This window comes from Engystomops pustulosus, chromosome 4 (genome assembly GCF_040894005.1).
Source record: "Engystomops pustulosus chromosome 4, aEngPut4.maternal, whole genome shotgun sequence".
Taxonomy (NCBI): domain Eukaryota; kingdom Metazoa; phylum Chordata; class Amphibia; order Anura; family Leptodactylidae; genus Engystomops; species Engystomops pustulosus.
In genome coordinates this window covers 208,466,137-208,491,578 of record NC_092414.1, presented here as the reverse complement: position 1 = coordinate 208,491,578, position 25,442 = coordinate 208,466,137, and the positions used below count along the sequence as shown (strand labels likewise).

The 25,442-nt window shown below is 44.7% G+C and overlaps 2 protein-coding genes across 2 annotated transcripts in view; both read right to left on the bottom strand.

Moving 5' to 3' along the window:
* LOC140128232 (A.superbus venom factor 1-like) overlaps positions 1–25,442 on the bottom strand; it is a 177,922-nt gene that overhangs the window by 115,242 nt on the left and 37,238 nt on the right. The gene's annotated exons all lie outside the window — the stretch shown is intronic.
* The window catches only part of LOC140125845 (venom factor-like), a 57,860-nt gene that overhangs the window by 5,290 nt on the left and 27,128 nt on the right, over positions 1–25,442 (bottom strand). Inside the window, exons 15-21 of the mRNA XM_072144721.1 lie at positions 21,784–21,869; positions 17,547–17,686; positions 15,622–15,828; positions 14,537–14,597; positions 13,813–13,899; positions 13,482–13,685; positions 13,417–13,433 (exon numbers count right to left, since the gene is read on the bottom strand). Coding sequence (XP_072000822.1) covers positions 13,417–13,433; positions 13,482–13,685; positions 13,813–13,899; positions 14,537–14,597; positions 15,622–15,828; positions 17,547–17,686; positions 21,784–21,869 — 802 coding nt within the window. The remainder of the gene's footprint in view (positions 1–13,416; positions 13,434–13,481; positions 13,686–13,812; positions 13,900–14,536; positions 14,598–15,621; positions 15,829–17,546; positions 17,687–21,783; positions 21,870–25,442) is intronic.

Genomic DNA, 25,442 nt, shown 5'->3' with positions numbered 1-25,442 from the left:
GGCCTTATCATCTCCGACCGACAACACCACTGCAACCAGTACTGGCCCCCTTTAAATGAAATGTTCACAGCAGAGCCCCCCTTTAATGAAATGTTCACAGCAGAGCCCCCCTTTAATGAAATGGTCACAGCAGAGCCCCCCTTTAATGAGATGGTCACAGAAGAGCCAACCCCCCCATAGATAAAATGTCCACAGCAAAACCCTACTTTAATGAAATGGTCACAGCTGAGCCCTAACCCCCATAAATGAAATGACCACAACAGATGCCCCTTTTTATGAAATTGCCACTGTACAGCCTCCCCTTAATGAAATGTCCACTGCAGAGCTCCTCTTCAAAGAAATATCCGCAGCAGATGCCCCTCTTTAATGAAATCAGCATAGAAGAGCCCCCTTTTAATAAATGGCCACAGCAGATGCCCTCTTTAATGAAATGATGACAACAGAGACCCCTTTAATGAAATGTCCACAGCAGTGCCCCCCTCTAATGAAATGGCCAAAACAGAGCCCCCTTTAATCAAATAGCAACAGCAGAGCACCCTTTTAATGAAATGGCCACAGCAGAGGAACCTTGATATAGGGCCCAGGTATGGGCAGGCATGGGCCCCTGGGAAGCCAAAGGCCCATACCCCCTATATGAAGATCCCCTTCACATACTAGTATTGCTTTCTTCCAATTCCCACCCTGATGGGGATGGCTGACATGTTTGATGGCAATACCTGTCATGCTCTGAATGGAACTATGATGTGCATTATCGAAATGTCTTGATACACCTGACAAGCTACAAGTATTACCAATAGTTGCTGGTTTACTTCCAGATATATGCTTCCTAATACATGTTTTAAGCTTCCTAGTGGTGCACACAACATATAGAATTACAAGATTACCTAATTTTGTAGCATCCACATGTAGTAATTGACACAAAAGTAGTACATTTGGGCAAATACTGGCACAGGTTGCATCTAGTGGCACCACAGATATAACTACGTCTATGGCTAAGGCCCACTAGTAATGACTGGTTACCACGTCATCAGTCCTGCGATGATCCCTTTCGATTTACCAGCATAAATCATAAACTTCTGGCATCTTCAACCGCATGGTGCATTAATACACTTTATTTAAGACGCCACTTACACTGAAGTTTTCAGGTATTACTCGCAATGTAAAAGTCAGAGAGATGTTACCCATTTATTTATTTTTTTGCCACCTCTTTTCTGTTTGTCCATGTGCAAATTTTTTTCCCTCTCATATCAATGTTGTTTTAGAGAGAACCTGTCACCAGGAATGTAATTTTTTGCTGGTGACAGGTACCTTTGTACCTTTGTCAACATTCTAAATCATTCCAGTACTTTATAATAGTTTAATTTACATTACCAGGCTCCCTGCCAGCAGCACGTGGCAAGTCCCAGAGGAGTGGACGCTCTAGCTTGTGTCTCCTCATGTATTTGTCCTCGACTGCACCCAATCCCCCTCCTCCCGCCTACTCAATGCACATGACAGGAAGTGGGGAGAAGGAGGGAACTGGATGAATGTGGAGGAGAGAAGACTGACATGGGCACACACTGGATGCAGCTGCCCCTCCCCTGGGACTCACCACAAGCTGCTGGCAGGAAGATGTGAATAAAACGTATATAAACTACTGAAATGATTCAGAATTCTGACAAAGGCATTTTTCAAATCAGCATAGTATAGGATATTTCTACCTGCCGTAAGTGGTAAACTCGTTTTCACCTTTTTTTTGTTTTATAGAAAAGCTTTGTCCTTTGAGCGGTTTTTGGACCAAGTCCCCAAAGATCAGTTTTGTATCAGCTGCAAAGATCTAGAAGGATCACCCATTTGATCCTTAAGCTTTAGATAGAACATCAATATTTTAGACTAGAAAGCCCCCTTACATTTTTTTGTCAACATAACGTGTTATGTGCTTCGAATAATATCTGCTCCCGGTTAAATGAGGATGACCCGTGTTACCTCGTTCTATTATTTTATTTATTTTTTGGAGTTACTTACTTGTACCTGCGTTTTCAAATGTTAAGTTGCATTAAACTTTGTGAAAGACATTTCACACATTTTGTATAAGAGTCAATTCTGGTAGAACACAAAACAGGTACAGTACAATTGATTTATTAGGGCCTCATAATACCAATTCCTGCTGGTAGACGTATGCATCCTCTTTGAATTCTCCGTCTGGATTTTGCTTGTTTAGAATCAGCCACTTCACTGGATCGCATATATTATCAGTGTCACCATGGAGCAGTCTTGATGCTATGGAAAATACTTTGACCACATACGCAGTGAGCCTGAAATATAGGAGTCTCGTAAGTACAGAGGGAGCCAGAGTATTCACAAGCAAAATGTAAATTATAATAAGCAAGAATGGAGCCTAAAAACTTTTTTTTCTACTTCACTTTGTATAAAATAGGTTTTATTGTCTCACCTTAGCAACACTGTTACTAAAAGTTGCTAAGGTGAGCCTGTATTCTTCTTGTATAATGCTTATTTTCAACTTTTCTCGGCTTTCACTGTGTATACTCATCTTTATATTGATTTTGTTATTGATTTTTAACTCCTTTATAAGCTTTTATGCACTCTTCCTGCCTATAGTTTGTTGTTGGCCTAATAACAGTATAGTTATCTCTCTCTTCTTGATACATCTATTTAGTAAAATGTAAAAACTAAAGATGTACTGGATAGGGAGTGATAGGCTGTCTTATTGGTGTTAGTAAAAGTGAATTAAAGATAAAGTAAGAAGAAGAGAAATAGAAACATCTAATGGTAACCCGAAGGTGAGGGGCCAAGCATTCAAGTCTAGTCAAATTATTGAGGCCATGAAAAGATCGAGATAAATGGTCTGTACAGTGCTGTACTAACAGAGGCAATGTATCTGTGGTTGTTATGGGGCAGTTTTCAGAGTAGCTTTTGGCCTTAAAGTCCTTGCACAAGACAATAGGGCTCATTTACTAAGGGTCCGGGGGGCGCATTTTTGTCGGGTTTCCTGCACGCGACAGAAATCGGGGGCGGGCCGTCGGACAACCCGACGGATTCTGACTACGCGCGAGATTTAACATTTCAAATTGTGTCGCAAGACACGCACTTACAAGCACCAGGAAGAAGAAGGTGAACTCCGGCGGACCATGGCGGGGAATCAACAGATGCACGAACTCAGGCGCAAGAGCTTCGTGAATCGCGCCGGACTTCATCTTTGTTGGACCGTCCGGATCGGGGTTCGCAACAGGACCGGGTAAAGTAAATTTGCACCTATGTTCTGAAATCTTTATGGATGTGTGACCATCAAATGTCTAAGGAAATTAAGTTGGGAGCTTCCCTTGTACATCCCCCTCCTGGTCTTGATTCCAGAGCATGCCAGGTCACCATGTTTGGTCAGGAGACCACTGCGTACAGACTGGGGGAGGATATTTTATCATTCAACCTCTCTTCATGGTATAAACCTTTATAACCAGCAACATCTAGAGAGCAGAGGTGAGTGTTGGCCACTAACAGCTTAGAAGAACAACACTTGAGGTTCCATGCAGTCTCTCTCGGCTCTGACAATGGCCATTGAACACAAAACTCATGTAGGGTTGTGTCTTGTTTAGATAAACCTAAAAAGCAGTAGGAGATTAGAAGACACACTGTGGGGGATAACTCATACTCAAGTAAATTTTAAGGTTAAGTTATTTTCATATGGTAAATTACAACCAATGGTAACTTCTTTAATACCATGTGCTGGTTCGATCAGTGTTCCAGAGGGCATATGACTGATGTCTTCTTGATATTGCCAATTGATTTTCTACACCTGTTCACAAAAATATATAAAATAATCATAATAACTATAATCAAGCAAAATAGCAAACATCACATACACTCACTTATTTTATATAGTAATCTTTATCTTATTATATTTACATAAGAAAGCATATGATTATATTTGATTTTTTTTTGCATTATATCAACCAACCACATCCGAAAAGAGCAGTTTTTAGGTGCACAGTCTGCGGCACATGCGCAGTCCACGTTTCTCGCAAGTCCGAGATTTCAAACGAGAGTGCAGTGGACAGGGAGGCACGGGAGGAAGGGCAGGAATCGGCTCAATAGAGAGCTGTAGGAGGACTTCCCTGGAGGACTGGTAAACACTTGACTGCTACATCTGGCAGAGGGAGGGGGAAGTGCTGAGGGAGAAGTAGAAGTGGAGACAGTGTAACAGCCTGTGAAACCACAGCACAGTTGTGCTCTCGAAACATGTCCCAGAGATCTTGTTTCTCATTAGCATAATTTTAAAAGTCAATTTTAGAAGGAAGGAGGCCATGGATAAAAAAATATAAGAAGATCACAGGATCACTAACTCCTAGATCCAGGCCCTATTTTTTCATGATTGATTGTGATGGTAGATTTCATTTAAATATGGCCATGACTAGAGATGAGCGAACATACTCGTCTGAGCTTGATGCTCGTTCGAGCATTAGCGTACTCGAAACTGCTCGTTGCTCGGACGAGTATTTCGCCAGCTCGAGAAAATGGCATCTTCCGCCGTTTTGCTTTTTGGCGGCCAGAAACAGAGCCAATCACAAGCCAGGAGACTCTGCACTCCACCCAGCATGACGTGGTACCCTTACACGTCGATAGCAGTGGTTGGCTGGCCAGATCAGGTGACCCTGGAATAGACTAGCCCCTGCCCGCGCTGCTCGGATCATTCTGTGTCTGGATGCCGCTAGGGAGAGAGCTGCTGCTGGTCAGGGAAAGCGTTAGGGTGTTCTATTAGAATAGTGTTAGGCAGGAGTGATTCTACAAGAACCCAACAGCCCTTCTTAGGGCTACAATAACGTTATATTTTACTTTTTTTTGGTTTGCTTGTGGCTGGGCTTGCTGCTATTAGTAGTGCAGCTAGTACCATATTGTGAGGAATTTACAGGGAGACTTGTGTTTAGCTCTTAGTGACACGCATATCCACCTCAAACACTGAAGTGGGACAGTTTACTAGGGGTTTGATTTGAATTAGGCAGAGTCTGCTGATTTATGTTTTTTTACTTTTATTTCTTTTTAGAACTCACAGTAATCTGCCTACAAAATATCCATAGGAGAACCCCAACGGCTTATTTAGGCCTACAATAGCGTTATATTTTCCTTTTTTTTGTTTGCTTGTGGCTGGGCTTGCTGGCACTAGTAGTGCAGCTAGTACCATATTGTGAGGAATTTGCTGGGAGACTTGAGACCGTTGTGTTTAGCTCTTAGTGACACACATATCCACCTCAAACACCGAAGTGGGACAATTTATTAGGGGTTTGATTTGAATTAGGCACAGTCTGCTGATTTATTTATTTTTTACGTTTATTTCTCTTATAACTCAAAGTCATCTGGCACAGCACAAAATCCAGTTGTGTGCTGTCAGTGTAGGTTAGAAACCAGCCATAGCAATAGGATAGCATCGTTTTGTTTAAAAAAAAAACTAAAAAAACACAAAAAAAAAAAAATTTGAAGTTTACACTTTAATTTTGAAAATGTTTAACCCGAGGGCTAGGGGTAGAGGACGAGGGCGTAGACGTGGGCGTCCAACTACTGCAGGGGTCAGAGGCCGTGGTCCTGGGTGGGGTGAGACACCACCTGCTGATGAGGGAGCAGGGGAACGCCGCAGAGCTACACTCCCTAGGTTCATCATGTCTCAAGTTACTGGGACTCGTGGTAGAGCACTGTTGAGGCCAGAACAGTGCGAAGAGGTGATGTCGTGGATTGCGGACAATGCTTCTAGCCATTTGTCCGCCAGTCAGTGTTCCACGCAGTCCACCCATGTCACCAAAATCAGCACTCCTCCAGCTCCTCCACCTCAGCCTCCTTCCCCCCAGTTTGCCCCCTCCCAGCAAAATTTGGCATTTGAACCGGCATACTCTGAGGAACTGTAATCTGGACCCTTCCCACAGTCACAAACCACTTGTCCGGTTGCTGCTGAGCAATTTTCCGATGCCCAGGTTTTCCACCAGTCGCAGTCTGTGGGTGATGATGACATTATTCACGTAGTGGAAGAAGTGTGTAAAGAGGTGTCGAACGATGAGGAGACACGGTTGTCAGACAGTGGTGAAGTTGTTGTCAGGGCAGGAAGTCCGAGGGGGGAGCAGACTGAGGGATCGGAGGATGATAAGGTGACAGACCCAAGCTGGGTTAATAGGCCGGGTGAACACAGTGCTTCTGAGACGGAGGCGAGTCCTATAGCAGAACAGGTTGGAAGAGGCAGTGGTGGGGCCAGACGGAGAGGCAGGGCCAGAGCTGGTGCATCAGCGCCAAATGTTGCCCGTAGTTAAGCTCCCGTGGCGAGGGCTAGATTTTCAGAAGTCTGGAGGTTCTTTAAAGAAACACCGGATGACCGACGGACTGTGGTGTGCAACCTTTGCCAAACCAGGATCAGCAGGGGTTCCACCACTACTAGCTTAACTACCATCAGTATGCGCAGGCATATGAATGCTAAACACCCCACTCAATGGCACCAAGCCCGTTCACCTCCGGCCGGGCACACCACTGCTCCTTCCCCTGTGTCATCTGCTAGTCAGCCCCCTGCCCAGGACCACGGCCCAAACACCTCCCGTGCGAAAACCCCATCTTCGCCTCCACGATCCTCCACAGCATCCACCAGCGTTCAGCTCTCCATACCCCAGACGCTGGAGCGCAAAAGGAAGTATAGCGCAACCCACCCACACGCCCAAGCCCTCAACGTCCACATCTCCAAGTTGCTTAGCCTGGAGATGCTGCCCTATAGGCTGGTAGAGACCGAGGCCTTTCGAAACCTCATGGCGGCGGCCGCCCCTCGGTATTCAGTCCCCAGCCGCCACTACTTTTCCCAATGTGCCGTCCCAGCCCTGCACAAGCACGTGTCAGAGAACATCATCCGTGCCCTGACCAACGCCGTTTCTGACAAGGTCCACCTGACCACGGACACGTGGACGAGTGCTGCCGGGTAGGGCCACTGTATATCGCTGATGGCACATTGGGTTAACTTGGTGGAGGCTGGGACCGAGTCTGAGCCTGGGGCTGGTCATATACTGCCGACGCCGAGAATTGTGGGGCCTACCTCGGTCCAGGTCTCAAAGGCCTACTATGCCTCCTCCTCCTCCCACCCCTCCTCCACCTCCTCCTCCTCCGAATTACCATCCGTGGGCATGGCGCCATCAGTCGGTAGCTCTAGGCACAGCAGCAGTGCCGTCGCTAAGCGACAGCAGGCGGTGCTCAAACTGCTGAGCCTAGGCGATAAAAGGCACACCGCCCAAGAGCTATTACAGGGCGCATCACGGCGCAGACTGATCTGTGGCTGGCACCGCTGAACCTGAAGTCAGGCATGGTTGTGTGTGACAATGGCCGTAACCTGGTGGCGGCTCTGCAACTCGGCAGACTGACACATGTGCCATGCCTGGCCCATGTGTTAAATCTCATAGTTCAGCGTTTCCTCAAGACATACCCCAATCTGTCTGATTTGCTCACGAAGTTGCTCCGCATCTGTGCGCATTTCAGGAAGTCCAGCACAGATGCTGCCACTCTCAGGGCAGCGCAGCGCCGCCTCCAACTGCCCGCTCACCGACTGTTGTGCGACGTGCCCACGAGGTGGAATTCAACATTAACCATGTTATCCAGAGTTTACCAGCAGCGCAGAGCGATTGTAGACTGCCAGATGTCAACTTCCACCAGAACTGGTAGTCAGGTCAGTCAGCTTCCTCAAGTCTACAATGAGGAGTGGACGTGGATGTCTGATATCTGTCAGGTGCTGAGTAACTTTGAGGAGTCAACACAGATCATCAGCCTCACCATCCCGCTGCTTGGCCTGTTGAAAAACCCTCTGGTCAGCATGAAGTCGGAAGCTTTGCGCTCATCACAAGAGACAGGGGAAGAAGATTCCCTTGTTGATAGCCAAAGCACCCTTAGGTCTGTTTCTCAGTGCATATCGGAGGAGGTGGAGGAGGATGAGGAGGAAGAGGAGGAGAATGTTGGCGAGACAGAAGAGGGGACCATTGTTCAGTCCTTCACTGTTCAGCATGTATGGGCAGAAGAAGAGGAGTTGGAGGAGTTAGAGGAGGAGGAAATGGGCAGTCAGGCCAGTGAGGGGAGTGAATTCTTGCGCGTTGGGACTCTGGCGCATATGGCAGATTTCATGCTAGGCTGCCTATCCCGTGACCCTCGCGTTCAAAGAATTTATTCCAGCACCGATTACTGGGTATTCACTCTCCTGGACCCACGGTACAAGCAAAATCTTTTCACTCTCATCCCTGGAGAGGAAAGGAGTGTGAGAATGCATGAATACCAGCAGGCCCTGGTGCACAAGCTGAAACAGTATTTCCCTTCTGACAGCGCTAGCGGCAGAGTGCGTAGTTCTGCGGGACAAGTAGCGAGGGAGAGTAGGCGAGCAGGCAGCTTGTCCAGCACTGGCAAGGGTACGCTTTACAAGGCTTTTGCCAGCTTTATGTCACCCCAGCAAGACACTGTCACCTGTCCCCAGTCTTGGCAGAGTAGGGCTGATCTTTACAGAAAGATGGTGAGGGAGTACGTAGCTGACCATACCATCGTCCTAAATGATCACACAGCTCCCTACAACTACTGGGTTTCAAAGCTGGACATGTGGCACGAACTGGCGCTGTATGCCTTGGAGGTTCTTGCCTGCCCTGCCGCTAGCGTGTTGTTCGAGCGGGTTTTCAGTGCAGCTGGTGGCATCATCACCGATAAGCGTACACGCGCTGACAGGCTGACGCTTATTAAGATGAATAAAGCCTGGATTTCTCCGGATTTTCATTCTCCACCAGGTGAAAGAAGCTCAACTTGAATAATGTATGCACTCCTCCTATAGCTCTAGCTATAGTACTCTATGTATTTAATTTTTCTGGAGGGCCATCTACCCGGTCCTCTGTTTTAATCAATTTTTGGGAGTGCCACATACAGGCACTCAATCTATTTAATTTTTCTGGAGGACCACCTACCTGCTCCTCTGGTTTGAAAACTTTTTTGGACTGCCACATACAGGCACTCAATTTATTTAATTTTTCTGGAGGACCACCTACCTGCTCCTCTGGTTTGAAAACTTTTTTGGACTGCCACATACAAGCACTATCGAAATTAAATTGTCTCCATAGGAGCCGCCACATGTCGTCTTTTTAGCTGGCTCCACACGTTGTCTCCATTACTACCTCCACACGTCATCGCCATAGCTGCCTCCAAAAGTCGTCCATATAGCTGCCTCCATACATGGTCTCCTTATCAAACGAACTGTGTCAGGCAGAATTTTGGGTTGTTTTCATGGATTCCACATCAAACTTGTTAACTTTGTCGCCACCCTGCTGTGTAATCCACAAAATATACTGGCAAACTTTTATCATTTACCGATATTATTTCAGCGCTTCTTGCGCATCTGTTTACATTCCCCTCACCTGCCTTATCCCAAACTTATAAGAACGCTACTACACTTGATCTTATACAAAAGGTTCTTAGAAGTGCTGTTTGGGGAGTAGCCGAGAGACAGGGGCTTGGATAGGCGAAAGCTCGCCTGGCAGCGGAGCGCCAGCTCCATCTCAAGATCCAACTAACATAGTTTTAACTGCAGCACCTTTAATCTACTACTAGTTCACTGCCTCCATACATGGTCTCCTTATCAAACGAGCTGTGTCAGGCAGAATTTTCAGGTGTTTCACCAGATACATAGTGGAACTCGGCCCATCTGTCGTCGCCATGCTGGAGACCTGAAGTTGCAATCATAGCAGCGCAATATGGATGCCCCATACTGTCGCTCTTAATCATGGAACCATTTCCGTAAAAACAATTAAAAATAGAACCACTATGCTATTCCATTATTCCTAGGTGAAATATTCAAACGACCCGGCCTGCTTTGAAAATTATAATTTTTTCAAAGTAAACACTTCTGGCCCCCAGGCCCATTTTGGGTGGGGAGGAGCCGAGAGACAGGGGCTTGGACAGTCGAAAGCTCGCCTGGCAGTGGACCGCCAGCTCCATCCCAAGATTAGGCAGCCTCAGAGGCATCCATGCATGCTGCCCCTGCTGTTTCCTGTCCATTTTGCCTCCACGATCCTCCACAGCGTCCACCAATATCTCATTTCAACTCTCTATACCCCAGACGCTGGAGCACGAGAGGATATGCAGCACATCATCCCCTTATCAAACGAGCTGTGTCAGGCAGAATTTTCAGGTGTTTCACCAGATACATAGTGGAACTCGGCCCATCTGTCGCCCCATATGAATGCCCCATACTGTCGCTCTTAATCATGGAAGTCGTCTCCATGGCTGCCTCCACATGTCGTCCCCTTATCAAAAGAGCTGTGTCAGGCTCATTTTTCGGGTGTTTCACCAGATACGTTATGGAACTTGGTCACTATGTCGCCACCATGCTGTGTTATCGACTAAATATACCGTCAACCTTTTGTGCACATAGGAAATCATTTCAGCGCTTCTTGCTCACCTCCTTTGGTTCCTCTCTGCCACCTATTGGTTTGAAGCCTGAGTCCATTTAGGGTATGTCGCCATGAGACTCTCTAGCCTGACACTGCTGCCGCTGCCTCTGCGTGCTGTCCCCTATAGTGTCAGGGTCAATTATTGCATGTTTTAGATGCTATCTTGCCTCATTCGGTCACTCTGTCATGGCCATGCTGTTGCCCATAATTTTGGCATAATGGTGCGATTAAGCAGCCTCAGAGGCATCTATGCATGCTGCCCCTGCTGTTTCCTGTCCATTTCCGTGGTGTTTCCATCCTTTTCTGAGGTTCCCAGGTGTTTGGCCAAGCTTCCCTGTGCAGAGCCTTGGTCCCCTTGAAAAATGCTTGAGTCTCCCATTGACTTCAATGGGGCTCGTTATTCGAGACGAGCACTCGAGCATCGGGAAAAGTTTGTCTCGAATAACGAGTACCCGAGCATTTTAGTGCTCGCTCATCTCTAGCCATGACTCCATAACAGCTTAAATAGAAATATTGATAGGCAGATAGCAAGATGGGGGATCACAGTCTCTTATGCAGTCTTAAGTCTTATTTAGTCTCTTATTGGATCAACAAGTCAACCCACAAAAAGTTTTGACAGTTTTTTTTTTTTATTTGAAACTAGCTGTAGATCCCGTCATTGCCCGGTATAGTAAATAATAGCTTTTAGGGTGTGTTCAATCATTCCGTTTTTCAGATGCAGTTTTTGATGTCCAAACCAGGAGTTGACTGCAAAAAGGAGGAGGAGCAGCACCTTTCGTTGGTATGTGCTAAGCCATCATCATTCACACCTGCTTGCTTTTGGCTTTGAAAACTGCATCAGAAAAACTAAATATGTGAATGCCCCCTAAGCTATAACAAAATAGAATCGGTAAACAAAAATATATTTTATATCTATCCATGTATCTATCTATCCCTGTCTGCCTCTAACTCTCCCTGCCTGCCTCTAACTCACTCTTTCTGCCTGTCTCTCACTAACTCTCCCTGTCTGTTTCTCTGTCTCTCACTCTCCCTACTGTCTCTCTGTCTCTCACTCCCTCTCCCTTCCTGTCTTTCACTTACTCTCTCTACCTGTCTCTTACTCTCCCTTCCCATTTCTCTGTCTCTCTCTCACTCTCCCTACCTGTCTCTTACTCTCCCTGCCTGTCTCTCTTTCTCTCACTCCCTCTCCCTCACTGTCTCTCACTCACTCTCTCTACCTGTCTCTCAATCTCCCTACCTGTATCTCTGTCTCTCACTCACTCACTCACTCTCCCTGCCTGTCTTTCTGTCTCTCACTCACTTTCTCTACCTGTCTCTCACTCTCCCTGTCTGTTTCTCTGTCTCTCTCTCACTCTCCCTGCCTGTCTCTCTTTCTCTGAATCCCTCTCCCTTACTGCCTCTCACTCACTCTCTCTCTACCTGTCTCTCAATCTCCCTATCTGTATCTCTGTCTCTCACTCAATCACTCACTCTCCCTACCTGTCTCTCACTCTCCCTGCCTGCCCCTCTATCTCTCACTCTCCCTGTCTGTCTCTCTGTCACTCACTCCCTCTCCCTTCCTGTCTCTCACTCACTCTCTCTACCTGTCTCTCACTCTCCCTGCCTGTTTCTCTGTCTCTCTCTCAATCTCCCTGCCTGTCTCTCTTTCTCTGAATCCCTCTCCCTTACTGCCTCTCACTCACTCTCTCTCTAACTGTCTCTTAATCTCCCTATCTGTATCTCTGTCTCTCACTCAATCACTCACTCTCCCTACCGTTCTCTCACTCTCCCTGCCTGCCCCTCTATCTCTCACTCTCCCTGTCTGTCTCTCTGTCACTCACTCCCTCTCCCTTCCTGTCTCTCACTCACTCTCCCTACCTGTCTCTCACTCTCCCTGCCTGTCTCTCTTTCTCTCACTCCCTCTCCCTTACTGTCTCTCACTCGCTCTCTCTACCTGTCTCTCACTCTCCCTGTCTGTCTCTCTGTCACTCACTCAATCTCCCTCCCTGCCTTTCTCTCTATCAATCACTCACTCTCCCTGCCTGTCGCTCTGTCTGTCACTCACTTTCCCTGACTGTCTCTCTGTCACTCCCTCTCCCTCCCTGCCTTTCTCTCTATCAATCACTCACTCTTCCTGTCTCTCTTTCTGTCTGTCACCCACTCTCCCCTCCTGTCTCTCACTCACTGTCCCGGCCTGTCTTTCTGTCTCTCACTCACTCTCCCTACCTGTCTCTCACTCTTCCTGCCTGTCTCTCACTCTCCCTGCCTGCCCATCTGTCTGTCACTCTGTCACTCACTCAATCTCCCTCCCTGCCTTTCTCTCTATCAATCACTTACTCTCCCTGTCTGCCTCTCTTTCTACCTGTCACTCTCCCTTCCTGTCTCTCTGTCTGTCACTCACTCTCCCATCCTGTCTCTCACTCACTCTTCCTGCCTGTCTTTCTGTCTCTCACTCACTCTCCCTGACTCTCTGACTGTCTCTCACTCACTCTTCCTCACTGTCTCTCACTCTTCCTGTCTGTCTCTCACTCTCCCTGCCTTTCTCTCTGTCACTTACTCACTCTCATTTCCTGTCTCTCTGTCACTCACTCTCCCTGGCTTTCTCTTAAACTCCATGCCTGTCTCTCTCTCACCCGCTCACTCTCCCTGCCTGTCACTTTATCACTCACTCTCCCTGCCTTTCTCTTAATCTCCCTGCCTGTCTCTCTCTCACTCGCTTACTCTCCCTGCCTTTATCTCTGTCTCTATCCATCTTACCTCACACATAAGCTTTTATACTCATTGCCTATAGTAACCAATCAAAGCTCAGAGCTTATATTATTGACATGTGGCAAAATGTTAACCAATCATGGCTCAGCTTCTAACTGCCTCAGCATCAGCATCTGTGCAAAATTTGGTGATTATAAATGCAATGGTGTAATTTCTTTTAGCGGACATACACACATACACACACAAACATACACTCAGCTTTATATATTACATAGCGACTTTCAGTACAAAATACACAAGTAAATACTCTATAATGGTGACTTCCTAGAAACAAGAATAGAAAAAAAGTATTATTGTAAAATAATATCTTACCTTGTTTGATGTACTCAAGGGCCTGGTCCCTACGATCTACTCCTACTTTTTCCCACTGTTGACTGGAATCCATGAAATGTACGGCTATCAGGGGGGCCGTCACTCTAACCATGTTCTGCTCCGCACATCCAAAAGGGGCTTTAAACAAATCAGTCATGAATTTGCCCTCCAGCGTTTTCTCTACCATTTCACTTATTGTACTTCCTGGTTATTAGGGATAAGAAGTCATGAGATGAGGCAATCCTGATTATTTATAGAGATTATTATCCAATCTGTAAGTACTATACATGCACTGTTTATATAAGAGGTAGGTTGTTTAATCAGAACTCACCTTGAATGGTAACTATGGTGGAAACCTTTGTATTGGGGACCACATTTTTGGTATCGACTGCTGTGACCCGTTCTTCTTGGACTCCTCCTGTGTAAACCAAGTCATTGTAAGGGTGAAAATATGGGCGTTCATCCATCCCCAGATTCAATTGCTCATTTGGTAATGTAGCCGTTTGTATGTCTATGCATTGCACTTTATTCAGATCTGGATCTAGTATATGTATCATTGTCTATGACAGCTACCTATGCATATTTAATCTCTATTCTATTTATATATTTATGGTCCGGATTCATGTGTGACATATACACTGTGCACTTTAATCTACTTACCTTTAGATCTATCTATTAATTTTGTACTGGGGATTGTTATGTGGTGTGTACCCTTCATTGGGCTTTTTAAGTGTATTTTAATGTTGTACCCAATAAAATTCTTAGTGTCTATTTTGCACATCTCTTGTCTTATATCTTATTTCAGTGGTTTTTTAGATGTGTGACACGATATTTATATTCTTGCTATATTTATTCCCCATCCTTCCCAAAATACTAAGGGTGAAAATATGTGACGTGTAATTCAGAATCAGACACTGCGATAAACCAGGGGAAGATTAACACCATTTAGTGTTACTTAATTTTTGCCTACTTAATAAATATACCCCATTGTTTTTATCTAAAAAAAATGTTTAAAATAAAGTTTTCAGTGAGTCTAAAGAACAAAATTTACAAACCTTTTAACTGTGGATCCAAAACGACAGATTTCAGAGCTTGTTCTAGACGTCTTCCTTCTGGCTGCAGAAAGAAACAAGAAATTTATGGAAAACTAAATGATGTTCGGGGATGAGTGTACCTAATAAGGGTTCAACTGAATAAAAATAATAATAATAATAAGGGTTCAATTGGTTCGACTGAACCTTGAGAAAATGTGTGATTCGGGTACTCGAACCAAACCTGAATCCAAAAACCTTTGATTGGTGCTTGCGCTTGTCGTGGTTGTTACCTTTTTAAAAGCCACCGGCATAGACACAAACCATTGGGGCAGATTTACTTACCTGGTCCTGTCGTGATACGTGGCGTGTTGTCCTATGAGGATTCGTGTCTGGTGCGATTCAGGAAGATTGTGCGCCCGAGTTCCTGCATCCGTCGCTTCTGTCCCGAGGTTCACCGGGGTTCACCTGCTTTTTCCTGGTGCATGTGAGTGCTTGAATCCGTTCGGTTGTCCGTCGGCCACGCCCCCCCACATTTCTGCCACGTGCAATCCGGTGCCAATGAGACACAATTCAATCGTGTTCGCCAAAAAAACAGGGCAATTCGGCGCAAAACGTAAATCGTCAGGAAACCCAACAAAAATGTTTCTGAGGGACCCTTAGTAAATGAGCCCCATTGTTGTTCATATACATTCATCCCTAGTCATATCTGGTAGAATGGTGAGAATGTCATGAACCAAGAATCATCTGGGCACATCAAAGCTAACTGTTCTTCTTCTTCCAATGCTCCATAACTCCTCTTTTACAAACCAGTCTCATGAGAATCAATGGTTATGTAAAGGGGACAGGAGTCCAACCGATTTGCCACACTAACTTGGTGATGCCGGCAGGCATCACTAAAGGCAGAAGATGAAAGCAGAAGGCATACTGAGGTCAGGATAGGTAGCGGTTGTGCATGGTCCAAATCCAGGCAGGCAACAAGTTAGGATAGAAAGATTGGAATAATCAGACCAAGGGTCACAAAGAAACACAAAAACACAGTTCACACCTAGCAGACCTTGAGCAAGCAGGAATGTAATCCCTGAGTAATATCTTTCTTTGTTACTTACCACAACCTTAAGCATTTTCTTCACACCATCATCTACATATTGCCCAGCTGCCTTCACCTCAATTTCATGTTCTCCCAGTTCTAAGGGGATAATAACAAAGGGTACGGCCACCGAAGACTGAGGTTTGACGACTACTTCTTGGCGAAACTTCTTCTTGGCCGTGGAGAGACTGCAAAACTTTTCATTGTAGGTCCAGTGTACACGAGCCTTAACCAAAAGAAAAAAAAGATGTGTGAGAAGTGAAAGTGTTTACAGGAATTTTCTGGGAATATAATGTTTTAGATAATTAGCAAGAGCCAAAAACAAAAAAACAAGAGTTTGGTGGAGAAAATTTGCTTAGATAGATGTGCTCATTCTTCGTGGTTTGTTTTTGAGACTTTTTCATATGTTTGCGGGTTTTCGTAAAAAGTCTCAATGAGATAAAAACCCAAAGCTTCAAGTTGCAACATTCACTGATGTGGTGCAGAGGCCCTGATAAATATCCCCCTTTATGTGTATTACGTTTCAGGGCATAGAATCGGTTCCACCTCCAATTTGATTGGGTAGTGACCCAGAGAGAGTAATGTTAAATTCTTGTGATGGCTACTGAAAAACTGGTTGACTCTATCAGTTACGCATGGTGTCTGTAATAAGTTTCGGTGTAGCATGCCTGCCATACAATATTTTTGATGGGAAGTTATGATGGCCTCATATAGGGACCTGCTGTGACTCGGGTCAAGGAGTTGATCTATTACTCTGGTGCCAGGTTCTACAAACATTGGGGCACATTTACTCATCCGGTCCTGTCGGGATCCACGAGGTACGTTATCCGACGAGGATGAAGTCTGCCGCGATTCACTAAGATCGTGCCCCCGACATCCTGCATGTGTCGCTTCCCCGCTGAGGTCCGCCGGAGTTCACCTTCTTCTTCCCGCTGTATGTGAGTTCATTGTCTTGCGACACAATTTGAATTTTAAATCCTGCGCTTAGTCTGAATCAGTCGGGTTGTCCTACGGCCACGCCCCCCGATTTGTGTTGCATGAAAGTCGGCGCGATTGTGCCAAAATCCAATCACAGGCACCAAAAACCCCTGTTAAATGTGGCACAAATCGGAAATAGTCGGGAAACCCGATGGCAATGCAGTGTGCAGACACTTAGTAAATGTGCCCCAATATGATCAACGCTGTTTTCATGGAATCCTTGGACTTTCTTCTATGGAGGTCTACATTTATTTGTCTCTACCCCTTCCTCTCTGCATAAGGGTAGAGAATTATATCTGTAATAATACCCTATATCTGGTTCACAGGGTTCTATATGGCCCTTATTTGTATACCTGTACATCTTTGATTCCTAGCACCCGTAGGGAGGGCTACTATTGGCTGCCGTCACTAAGTTATCCTTGTCCAATGTGCCCGGTTTATTTGTCAATGTGGAGAGGTGGGGCTTCATGTTTATAGCATTGGCGTGCATGGGTGGTGCTCACTGCCATTGCAGTGCCGATGTGCTGAAAGGCACCTGTGACTACTGCTTCAATGTACTTCTTTGCTAGTATAGATGTGTCCTCTGATCAACCTTTGGTGCCTCTCGTGAAGCATCTGTAGATATGTCAGGCTAGGAATTTTGGGCAGCAAACTGACTTGTAGAGTAAGAAGCTCCCGCTCTTGTTTAGGTGCAGATCTCTGTATTATGCAACCACCATAAACATACACACAGGTCACCCAACTTGTTCACTGTGGTGTTTCCCTCTATATATGTTTTTAAGCAATGGTTCTTATCATGATTTAACCACTAAGAGAAGAGACAGTTGAGGCCTGAACTTGACAATCTACAGCCCACATGTTATTAAGCTTCGGAATAAAGAATAATTTAAAATGTTCTGATCTGGCAGTTTTCATGGTGTCATGAACATTGGATCTATTTTTAAATCACTACTCTGGATAACTTGCCTTAAGTTCACTGTTGCCGTAGTTGTAGAGAATGGCTCGTATCTCTATTTGCTCATTTCTCACCACAGAATAAGGAAGCCTCAGATCAATGAAGAAGTTCATCATCACCTGAATATTATGAGGTTTGGACACACAGATACCTGCCAGGAGAAGTCAGGAGAGAATCTCAGATGAAAAATTTAAAACCTATCTCAAATGCTGAGAAACTGTGTTCATATATGATATTATCCATCCTTTACCAATTCTGAGTTACATCCTGTAAAAAACTCCAGAGCTGCACTCACTATTCTGATGATGTCACAGCTTATCTCCTCCCCGTCCCTGTACAATGACCTCTATATAGATAACACTGACACATCATTACATCACTACTGACAATAGATGATGTCACAGCTTATCTCCTCCTCTCTGTACAATGACCTCTATATAGATAACACTGACCCATCATTACATCACTACTGACAATAGATGATGTCACAGCTTGTCTCCTCCCCCCTTCCTGTACAATGACCTCTATATAGATAACACTGACCCATCATTACATCACTACTGACAATAGATGATGTCACAGCTTATCTCCTCCCCCCTTCCTGTACAATGACCTCTATATAGATAACACTGACCCATCATTACATCACTACTGACTGACAATAGATGATGTCACAGCTTATCTCCTCCCCCTCCCTGTACAATGACCTCTATATAGATAACACTGACCCATTATTACATCACTACTGACAATAGATGATGTCACAGCTTATCCCCTCCCCCTCCCTGTACAATGACCTCTATATAGATAACACTGACCCATCATTACATCACTACTGACAATAGATGATGTCACAGCTTATCTCCTCCCCCTCCCTGTACAATGACCTCTATATAGATAACACTGACCCATCATTACATCACTACTGACAATAGATGATGTCACAGCTTATTTCCTCCCCCTCCCTGTACAATGACCTCTATATAGATAACACTGACCCATCATTACATCACTACTGACAATAGATGATGTCACAGCTTATTTCCTCCCCCTCCCTGTACAATGACCTCTATATAGATAACACTGACCCATCATTACATCACTACTGACAATAGATGATGTCACAGCTTATCTCCTCCTCCTCCCTGTACAATGACCTCTATATAGATAACACTGACCCATCATTACATCACTACTGACAATAGATGAAGTCACAGCTTATCCACTCCCCCTCCCTGTACAATGACCTCTATATAGATAACACTGACCCATCATTACATCACTACTGACAATAGATGATGTCACAGCTTATCTCCTCCCCCTCCCTGTACAATGACCTCTATATAGATAACACTGACCCATCATTACATCACTACTGACAATAGATGATGTCACAGCTTATCTCCTCCCCCTCCCTGTACAATGACATCTATACAGATAACACTGACCCATCATTACATCACTACTGACAATAGATGATGTCACAGCTTATCTCCCCCCCTCCCTGTACAATGACCTCTATATAGATAACACTGACCAATCATTACATCACTACTGACAATAGATGAAGTCACAGCTTATCTCCTCCTCTCTGTACAATGACCTCTATATAGATAACACTGACCCATCATTACATCACTACTGACAATAGATGATGTCACAGCTTATCTCCTCCCCCTCCCTGTACAATGACATCTATACAGATAACACTGACCCATCATTACATCACTACTGACAATAGATGATGTCACAGCTTATCTCCCCCCCTCCCTGTACAATGACCTCTATATAGATAACACTGACCAATCATTACATCACTACTGACAATAGATGATGTCACAGCTTATCTCCTCCTCTCTGTACAATGACCTCTATATAGATAACACTGAACCATCATTACATCACTACTGACAATAGATGATGTCACAGCTTATCTCCTCCTCTCTGTACAATGACCTCTATATAGATAACACTGACCCATCATTACATCACTACTGACAATAGATGATGTCACAGCTTATCTCCTCCCCCTCCCTGTACAATGACCTCTATATAGATAACACTGACCCATCATTACATCACTACTGACAATAGATGATGTCACAGCTTATCTCCTCCCCCTCCCTGTACAATGACCTCTATATAAATAACACTGACCCATCATTACATCACTACTGACAATAGATGATGTCACAGCTTATCTCCCCCTCCCTGTACAATGACCTCTATATAGATAACACTGACCCATCATTACATCACTACTGACAATAGATGATGTCACAGCTTATCTCCTCCCCCCTTCCTGTACAATGACCTCTATATAGGTAACACTGACCCATCATTACATCACTACTGACAATAGATGATGTCACAGCTTATCTCCTCCCCCTCCCTGTACAATGACCTCTATATAGATAACACTGACCCATTATTACATCACTACTGACAATAGATGAAGTCACAGCTTATCTCCTCCTCTCTGTACAATGACCTCTATATAGATAACACTGACCCATCATTACATCACTACTGACAATAGATGATGTCACAGCTTATCTCCTCCCCCTCCCTGTACAATGACATCTATATAGATAACACTGACCCATCATTACATCACTACTGACAATAGATGATGTCACAGCTTATCTCCTCCCCCTCCCTGTACAATGACCTCTATATAGATAACACTGACCCATCATTACATCACTACTGACAATAGATGATGTCACAGCTTATTTCCTCCCCCTCCCTGTACAATGACCTCTATATAGATAACACTGACCCATCATTACATCACTACTGATGATAGATGATGTCACAGCTTATCTCCTCCCCCTCCCTGTACAATGACCTCTATATACACTCACCGGGCACTTTATTAGGTACACCTGTCCAACTGCTCGTTAACACTTAATTTCTAATCAGCCAATCACATGACGGCAACTCAGTGCATTTAGGCATGTAGACATGGTCAAGACAATCTCCTGCAGTTCAAACTGAGCATCAGTATGGGGAAGAATGGTGATTTGATTGCCTTTTAACGGCATGAACGGCATGGTTGTTGGTGCCAGAAGGGCTGGTCTGAGTTTTTTAGAATCTGCTGATCTACTGGGATTTTCACGCACAACCATCTCTAGGGTTTACAGAGAATGGTCCGAAAAAGAAAACACATCCAGTGAGCGGCAGTTCTGTGGGCGGAAATGCCTTGTTGATGCCAGAGGTCAGAGGAGAATGGGCAAACTGGTTCGAGCTGATAGAAAGGCAACAGTGACTCAAATCGCCACCCGTTACAACCAAGGTAGGCAGAAGAGCATCGCTGAACGCACAGTATGTAGAACTTTGAGGCAGATGGGCTACAGCAGCAGAAGACCACACCGGGTGCCACTCCTTTCAGATAAGAACAGAAAACTGAGGCTACAATTTGCACAAGCTCATCGAAATTGGACAGTAGAAGATTGGAAAAACGTTGCCTGGTCTGATGAGTCTCGATTTCTGCTGCGACATTCGGATGGTAGGGTCAGAATTTGGCATCAACAACCTGAAAGCATGGATCCATCCTGCCTTGTATCAATGGTTCAGGCTGGTGGTGGTTTTGTCATGGTGTGGGGAATATTTTCTTGGCACTCTTTGGGCCCCTTGCTACCAATTGACATCGTTGCAACGCCACAGCCTACCTGAGTATTGTTGCTGACCATGTCCATCCCTTTATGACCACAACGTACCCAACATCTCTCAGCAACATCTTTCAGCAGGATAAAGTGCCATGTCATAAAGCTGGAATCATCTCAGACTGGTTTCTTGAACATGACAATGAGTTCACTGGACACAAATGGCCTCCACAGTCACCAGATCTCAATCCAATAGAGCATCTTTGGGATGTGGTGGAAGGGGAGATTCGCATCATGGATGTGCAGCCGACAAATCTGCGGCAACTGTGTGATGCCATCATGTCAATATGGACCAAAATCTCTGAGGAGCTTCCAGCACCTTGTTGAATCTATGCCACGAAGAATTGAGGCCGTTCTGAAGGCAAAAGGGGGTCCAACCCGTTACTAGCATGGTGTACCTAATAAAGTGGCCGGTGAGTGTATATGGTCTATAGCAGTTTATTCTTCCATATCATATATAGGATGATACCGGATCTGTACATTCAAAGCATCGAGAATTTGCAGATTCATTTTAGTAAGAATCCATAATGTATCATCACATTGAAATGAGTACGAAAAAAAATAAAAAGAAGTAACTTACCTTTATTTTCAGCCAGACTTACAGCCAGAACCTCCCATGTGGTGATTGAATCTGGTAGGTGAATTTTAAAAGATTTGCTTGAAACTCTGTTAAAAAGTAAAAAAAAAAAAAACACTATGTAAAAACCTTAATAATGATAATTTCATAATGAAGCTTTATTTATATCATACCACACCATAGCTTAGAAAAAAAACCTCTTACCTTGGATACGTTATAGGTGGTGGGAAAATTAAACCAGAAATTTCAAAGGCTCCAAAAACAAAGAAAGATGTGAGGTTGTTTTTATGGGCTGGCTATTACCTCCGACCTATTCCAAATGTTTCCGATTTGGTAGCCCCTTTAAAGAGGACCTGTCACCCATAAATTGGCACTAGGAGCTGCTTACTAAAGTTAGCAGCTCCTAGTGCTTAAACAAATTCAGCAGTGATAGCGCTACTGGAAAGCACAAACAGACCTATAACCTGAAAACACATCATTATTCAGGATCTGTGTTCATATTCAGGTAGCTACCAGCCCCTTTGCAACCAAAGAAATGACCTCTCTAGGCATGCCTGTTATTGAATGGTCTGGACATGCGACTTTGCATGCATGTCCAGATGCCATTACACACAGGAGTCAGCTAGAGAAAGCTTGCTACTCATCATAGGTTCAGTCATCTAGGCAGGGAATAGCAGAGGGGCACTGACGTGTATAGAAGAGGCTTCTATTATTAGGAACAGGTGGAAATCTGTAATAAGTGCCCTTATATGGGCACTTTGAAGAATTGCACTGCGATTTTACCACTGCACTTTTTTTTTAATGGATGCTTGAAATTGGAATATAAATCCATTCCACGAGGTTAGTTTTTGTTTTCTTAGTAAGATTACTTAAAGAGGACCTGTCACTCCCATATTGGACACTAGGAGCTGCTTACTTAAAGGGGTATTCCCATAAAGGCATTTACCTTTAATTAAATTCATTTGCCTTATGTAAACATTTCTTCAATTAGATGTTATTAAAAGAAATGTTCCTGTGTGAAGATAATTTCTCATAAATGTAGCCATGTTGTCTCTTAGAAACCAGATAGCTTCCTCGGTTACGACCACGTCACACTCTGGCAGTGGTGGCCAGACTTGCGCTATAGAGTCCGGCCGGACCACCAGTATTCAGCAATCATTACCACAGAGTGCCTGTGCGACATGTAGTAACTCCCGGATATTTTATATACAATAAACTTTTGTTTCTTTGTGCAATCACTCCATCAGAGGTGGCCGTATCCGAGGAAGCCATCTCGTTTCTAAGGGACAACATGGCTACATTTATGAGAAATTATCTTCACACAGAAACATTTTTTTTAATAACATCTAATTGAAGAAATGTTTACATATGGCAGATTAATGAAACTGAATGTGAATGCCCAGACGAGAATACCCCTTTAAGTGAGCAGCTGCTAGTGCTTAAACAAACGCTGCAGTGTTAGAGTGATAGCGTTACCGGAAACCTCCCGTAACACTATCTAACACTGCGGCGTTGTACAATGTAAACGCCGGACCGCTCTCAAAGCTGTCTGATGTATTCATGAGGGGGCGGGGCTGGGGCATGATTAGGGGCGGTGACTGCTGCATGACTCGAAGCAGTCACCGTCAGCCTATGGAGTGAGTGAGGTGGTCCAGGGAAGAGGCAGTGCCCCGGACCGCCACCTCATGAATACATCGGACCGATTTGCGAGCGGTCCAGCGTTTACATTGTACAACGCCGCAGTGTTAGATAGTGTTACGGGAGGTTTCCGGTAACGCTATCACTCTAACACTGCAGCGTTTGTTTAAGCACTAGCAGCTGCTCACTTAAGTAAGCAGCTCCTAGTGTCCAATATGGGAGTGACAGGTCCTCTTTAAGTAATCTTATTAAGAAAACAAAAACTAACCTCGTGGAATGGATTTATATTCCAATTTCAAGCATCCATTAAAAAAAAGTGCAGTGGTAAAATCGCAGTGCAATTCTTCAAAGTGCCCATATAAGGGCTGTCACGGCGAGGACGCCGCCGCCTCGTCACGTGACGTGGGGTGCAACTATACGGGTTAATTTAGCCTACTCAAACTTGCGCTCACCTTTCACTCAGGACACAAATTGAGCCTAAATCACACCTCATACAGCTCCAGCACCAGAACCAGACCCGCTGCCACCACTTATTGCATTTATACCGGGACCAATAAGTATCCCACTCTACATCAACTCTTGCTCTCAAGCAGTCACCTTGTCACACTCAGCACTCCAGCAGTCACACAGTTAACCACACTTCACAAGGCTATGAGTTCGCAGAGCATACAGGGACCAAAATTAAAGTGAAAAGCTTTAATCACGAAAAGTTGGTCAGTGCATAAAAAAGATATTAAAAACAAAAGAATTATAAAATAAAATGACACACAACACGGCAAAACTGTTATAAAATAAAAAGGGAGAAAAATAACAGAAACTTACAACTTAATGTAAATCCTGATCCCTGGAGGTGGGAGAAATAAGGGACACACTCAGCTTGTCAAGCAGCCCCCAAAATGTGAACGCCAATTCTTGGATTTCATATTGTTTTATAACTTCTCAGTTTGGTTCAGATTTCAGAACCTCCCATTCATTAGTTAGTCCAGAGGGTCATTCACAATTGGGCAAAGTGTTAATGAGGGGGGAGAGTCCAGGAATATTTAAACAGTTCCTTGTTTCCAAATTCCTAGATGCAGGGGTGGGGGTAGGTGCAGGGGAGAGGTGACCAAATGGCTTTTGAGGTCACCAGAGAACATTCTGCAGGTCAGAGTTTATCAGGTTGTAAGGATGTCCAGGATGTTGTAAAAGAGGCCTGGACGCTTCAATGGATGCCATATATTTCTACAAAGTTTGTAATTACCCTGTAGTTAAACCAATCTTATACATTCACAATTAATATCTCCTTGACACCTCCCCCTTTCAAGATTGGGCAAATTTGAAATGACCCACGCCATTTTAAATTTTCCCAAGCCAATTACCAATAATACATTACAGAAGTTCAGTACCGTAAGAATCATTGCCATAAGATGTGATTACCTGGGCACATCAACCATCTGGTCCTTTGTCCTGTGTATAAGGCCAAGTAATATCTCCCCTGGTCACTTGTACACCACTGTGCTGGGTCCCCCTGCTGACTTTATGGCTTTGCGCTGCAGAAACACTAAGTTCTGTGTCCCCTCTACCAAGTGTGAAATGGTTAACCCTCTCCCTGCTGGATGAAATGCCAATGGAGTTAAGTGTAGGACTACTGTACCCAGTTACATTGTGTTTTGGTTTTCCCACTGTACAGCTATTAGAGTCCCTCTCTTTATCATTTATACTACAGGGCTTAGGTTGGACCACTGACTGAACGCTCTCCTGAGAATCCCTATGCCCCTGCTCCCCTTTCTGATCGTTCCCCAAAACTGCACTGGCAACACTCATCACTAGGAACCCGACCTCACTGTGGACCCCAGTCTCCTCTCTCAGCACTGGTTCTAGTGTACACGCTGTCTTTGACTCATAGACACACTGCATCTCCCCAATCTGAGTAGAGGCATCTTTGTGGCTCATGCTCTGAGCCCTACTCATCTTGACACCTCTTGTCTGCTCTAGGACCTCTCCTTGAGTAATGGCCTCCACCAGATCCACACTCAGGACCTTAG